Genomic DNA, 5,367 nt, shown 5'->3' with positions numbered 1-5,367 from the left:
CCAAAGCACAACACAGAATTCAGTCGCTCCTACAAAATAAAAATGATCAGACGTTCGTGAGTCAATGAACTCTGCCCCAGGTCCTGGATTGGTGTGAGTACCTGGAAGTTTTAAATACAATCAGGCGATAAAAAACAAAAGACTGTCCCTTTGCTTAGGGCAAAGAAGGCCTATTGACAGGAAGAGGTGCAGGAAGGTTAGAACAAGACCTCTGGAGCCCATTATTATGTCTCTCCTCCTATGCCACCTGTTTATGTCATAGTAGTTGTGGAGTTTTTTAGTTGGCCAATACTTCATCATTGTGATTATGGATTCATGGAGAAGTCTCAGACTTTTTGTAAGAAAGATACTTTTTTTATTATTATTTTAATGAGCCTGAACTTTTTCTTAGTAAGGTAGAGGTTTGTGAGACAGGTGTGCTGTGTGCTAGACTGTCTGGGATGATGGAGGTGCTGGTGCTGATGCTGGTGCCGTCTTTTTCCCGTCTTAGAACTTGCTGGTCCTGATGCCTGACCATGGGGATGCGAGCCTCCCACCTGAAGACCGGGTGAGGGCTCTCTCCCAGCTGGGCAGCGCTGTGGAGGTGAGTGAGGACATCCCGCCCCGCCGCTACTTCCGCTCTGGGATGGAGATGATCCGAATGGCATCCATTTACTCCGAGGAAGGCAACATCGAGCATGCCTTCATCCTCTACAACAAATATATCACGTAAGACTCCTACCACTTCCCTTTCCAGCTGGTGCTTCGTTGTTTTGCTTTGTTCCAGTTCTACGCTTAATTCTTTGCCTCAGAAATGCTAAAACTAGGGAACTTGAAAACATCATGAGCATTAATCATTTTTGCTGGTGCTCCTACGTCTTAACTGTCCTTGCCATTCAAAGAAAAACGTTCTGTGGGTGTTATTTTCATGACTCAGATTTTATGAGTAAGAAGCCTGGTGCCCACGTGTCACAGCTGTTAGGCAGGAGTTGGTGATGAAAGTAGATCTGAATTGAGTGGTTTTGCTGCTGACATCTCTCTATTCAGGCAGCCAGTCACAGGATTATTGTACAAGTTTGTCAGAGCCAAAATCTCTCACTTTTATTTCTTTTGCAGCAAATTAAGTGATTCAGGGTTGACTTTTTCTCTTTAACTTTTAGTAGTCATGTACTTGCTGGCCACCTACAGTTTGTGTGACCCATCATAATACACCTTTCGATGAGTTAGGATTTGCATGTTAGAATTGAAGCTATGAGGACAGCAAGCTGAGAGCCCAGAGTCAATGAAATGGTGCATCATTTAGGAAGAGGAATAATGCTAAAGAGTTGTTTATAATTTCTTTCATAACAAGTTTTTTTAAAAAACAATAATGGAGTGTATTGGTGTAGATCTTACTGGCTCATAGAGCCTTTTATGTCCATCATTTCATTTGATCTTCGTAGGGCTCTGGGAATCTCTTCCCATGTCTGAGTAAACAAATCTCAGAGAGGTTTAGTGATGCGTTGAACTTCCACCGTTTCTCTCTGTCTCATTGCTGTCAAGTGAGAACGGACCCATAACTGTGTTGCATTTCCAAGGCTGTAATCTACACAGGAGGAGAGTGTCCATCTTTCTCCCAAGGAGCCACTGTTAGATTCAAACCAGCAGAGAGGGGCAGCTTTGGGGTCGGCAGTGCCACTCCCTGCCCGCTGTGCCCCCGGAACTACCTGTCCCATGGTGTCGAGAAAAGCTGATAACCAGCTTTGCTAACTGGTAATTCAGAATTCATTTTAACCAGTTTTGTTTTTCCATTTTGATAAAGCTCTGAATTAAAGATATTCGCTTACTTTTTTTTTCTTTTGCGCCATTTATTATAGTTTAGTGAAAGTTTACAGAGCAGATTCCTTTTCCATCTAACGATCATCACATTGAATACAGTCCCTGCATGGTAAGAGCACTTTTCCCTCTGGCTGTGTTTGAATGTATTCTCGATAATTCTTAATCATGAGTCACACAAACTTCTTCCTCCCCCCCCCCTTTTTATTATTGTCTTTTGTGCATGATTTTTTTAAATACTCTGTTAAAAATACATAACATGAAATAGACATCTTGAGAGTGTTTAGGTGTACAGTTCAGTGGTTCTGTGCTGTGTGTTCATCGCCGCTGTCCGATTTCTAGAACCTTTTCATCCCGTTACTGTTTACTGAATAACATATACACAGTGTAGGATTCAGAAGACAGTAGAGGACGTGTATACAGCTTTAACAGTCCCTCCTAAACCCCCTGAGTTCCTGTCTTCAGAGAGAATTAGTGTTTCGTACGTCCTTCTGGACGTACTGGCAGTTTCTAAGCGATGCTAAGTTTTTGATCAGACCTGTTCTGAAACTGAGTTTCTCGGCCTGGGTACAGCAACATTTGGAGTAGATGATTCTCTGTTGCAGGGCCTGTCATGCGCTTCTGAGACACTGAGCTTAGCTGTCTACCCACTAGAGGCCGTTACTCATCTTCACCCACGTGCTGATGAAACCTGCCGCCACATCTTGCTTAATATTCTCTGACAGCCCGAATCACTGCCGGCTGAGAAACACTGCCCTGGTGGAAGCACGGACAGTCTAGAATTCCTGCTACCACTTTAAAAGTGGAGGAAAATGACGATGGCTTTTTATTTACAAGTATTACCTTGTCTCTATAAAAATAGCCCTTCAGGTGAGCTCTGGTGGACTAGTGGCAAGAAGCTGCACTGCAATCCCAGAGGTGTGCAGTTCAAATCCACCAGATGCTCTGCTGAAGAAGGAGGAACAATTGCCTCCTGTACCAATCAGATCCGATTTGATGGTACACACATAAAAAATAATAATTAAAAAAAAATAGCCCCTCAGTGTTCACAATTCCTGTCATCTGACCACAGTGTTGGTCAAGTTTCGTGGAGTTGTAATTCCTTTTTATCTCATTGCTGGGGTGACCTTTTATTTCCTGGGCATGATAACATTTACTTTCCTGAGAAGCTTCTTTGGTGACTGTACCTTCTCTCATACACTCTACTGCTGGTAGAAATAGTATTCTTGCATAGTCCAGGTAACCTTGCACATAACTCTCTCCAGAATGAGGCCCAGGGCCACTGCCCCTTTGGGAAATCCCTGTGAGGAGGGAGAGTAGAAGCATGGCTTTGGTCAATCGAATGGTTCTGAGGGCTTTCCAGGCCATATTAGCTCACACAGAAGGTGCTTTGAGATCAAGGACCATGTCGTTGTTAAGTGCTGTCGAGTCACTTGCGACTCATAGTGACCCTCTGTACAGCAGCTCTGAACCCTGCTCTATCCTGTGCCGACCTCATCGTCTCCGACACACCCACCCCCATTACCTCAGTCACTGAGTCAGTCCATCTCACCCAGGGTCTTCCTCTCTTGTGCTGTCCATAGCCATTCAGTAAATCCATGGGGAGTGTCTCCAGTCAGCTTGGCACTGCGGAGGGCGGCGTGACATGGCCCCTGGTCTTATTGATGCTCCTTTCTAACTGTTAGAGAAGACAATACATAGGATAAGCAAACATATCATTAATAAATAGAAAATGCTATTAAAACAACAAAGAAGCTACTATACCAGAGAATAAGTAGGGCTATTGAGCTAAAGAAGGTGAAGGAAAAAGCCTGTCCGAGGAGGTTTATTTAAGCAGAGGCTTGAAGGATTAGACTTGGTCCAGAACATGAGGCAGAGTGCTGAAACAGGGACAGCTTGGTGCGTTCGGAAGCCTGGAGGCAGGGAAGGCCTTACCATGCTCTGGGAATGAGAAGACCTTTGTGTTTGGAATGACTTCTCAGAGGGGTGGAGAGAGAAGCAGGCCCAGATCCTGCAAGGCCTTCGGTGCTGCAGGAAGAGGGTGCATTTTATCCTGAGCCCAATAGCAAGCTATGGAGAAGTTCTAAGGGAAGTTGTGCCCTAAGATCACTTTGATTTTAGAATGTCATTTTGAGCTGCTGTGTGGGATGGCTGAGAGAAGGCAGGCAGAACAGTTGCTGGGGTGCGGGGGGAACACGCAGGTGACTTGAGGTAGTGAGATGACGAGAGGAAGCAGAGGGGTCGGCATTTTGGAGGACTTGCTGGTGGTTTGGAACATTCGGCCGTGTGGGAAGAGACCTCTTGTGGTCTGTTGACTGAGGGATGGATGATATCATAAAAAACGAGTTAGCTGTTAAGGGAATTTGTATCCTTTTTTAACATTTTCAGTTTGTGCTGCCTGTGAGATACCCCAGTACAGGGGCCAAGCAGGAGGAGATGCCAGTCTGAACTCAGAGGTGTGGTCTTGTTTGAAAATATAAACGCATGCACTAGAAGGTTCTGAATTCATGTAGTACCGAGATCTTTAATCTGGGGTCTAGAAAACCACAGAAGTCCGGGGGATCCATGAACTGCCATGGGAATTTATTGTTTCTCTTTTTTTTTTCACTACCTGGCTATAAAGAAGTCTTGGTGGCATATTGAGTTACCTGCTGGACTGCTGGCCCGAACATCAGAGGTTCAAATCCACCAGTGTTCCTTGAAGGATAGAAAGGCTGTTGGCTCCCAATAAGATTTACAACCTCAGGGACCCAGGAGAGGGCCTTCCTGAGCCTGAATCCCGAAGTGGGAGTCGGTTTCCTTTGAACTGGCTGAACAGTGAGCTCAGACATAGAAGCACTTGTTAGGGGTCAAAACCGGCGGCGTTTCTTCTGCTGCAGGAGAGGTGATTGTAGGACGGAACCACCTCCCCTTCCTACAGCAGCTACAGTTTGACCTTTCTTTCCATTCATCATGGAGACTTCAAACCACGGGAAGATTAGTATTTGTGAATTTTGTCACCAGTGTCCAGATATTTTCACGATGTAGTTTTCCACTTGTTGCTGATGTGTCAAAATGTGACTTGGGCTTGTCCTGACTGGAGAAGTACAGAGCAGCGCACAAGACCCTGGCGCTTTGCTGCTGTCGGGCACCATCAGGCAGGCAGCTCTGTGTCCTGATGAGCTTCTGTGCAAGGCAGGGACCAGTGCCCAGTGTCGCAGGATCCCCTGGTGATTGCTCTGTAAGACGCCCAGCTGCAGGCACTGTGTCGGTCTGTCTTTTGGAAGGTCATCTTCTGTTTCAGGCTGTCGGCTTGACAACCATGATGTCCTAACCAGGGACTGGTTGCTCTTCCTGATAACATGTCCATAGTATGCAAGGTAAAAGCCCACCATCCTTGCGTCTAGAGAATATTCTGATTATGCCTTTTTGAAGATGGATGTTTTCATTCTTAGGACATTCCGTGGTATTATGTTTAGTCCTCTTCAGCTGCACTGCATTTCATAGGTGTTAATCCTTCTTCAGTCTTCCTTACACATTGTCCAGGTTTTGCATGCTTGTGTGATCATTGAAAATGCCGTGGCGTGAATCAGG

General features: G+C 45.4%; 1 protein-coding gene across 1 annotated transcript in view; it reads left to right on the top strand.

Annotated features, from left to right (window-relative positions):
• The first annotated feature begins 494 nt into the window (after positions 1 to 494).
• The window catches only part of STAMBP (STAM binding protein), an 18,978-nt gene continuing 14,105 nt past the window's right edge, over positions 495 to 5,367 (top strand). Inside the window, exon 1 of the mRNA XM_006880856.1 lies at positions 495 to 708. Coding sequence (XP_006880918.1) covers positions 506 to 708 — 203 coding nt within the window. The 5' untranslated portion in view covers positions 495 to 505. The remainder of the gene's footprint in view (positions 709 to 5,367) is intronic.

This window comes from Elephantulus edwardii, unplaced genomic scaffold (genome assembly GCF_000299155.1).
Source record: "Elephantulus edwardii isolate Elephantulus edwardi_28Jun2011 unplaced genomic scaffold, EleEdw1.0 scaffold00011, whole genome shotgun sequence".
NCBI lineage: Eukaryota > Metazoa > Chordata > Mammalia > Macroscelidea > Macroscelididae > Elephantulus > Elephantulus edwardii.
Note: the sequence above shows the minus strand (reverse complement) of the source record. Positions and strands in the feature narration are given on the sequence as shown.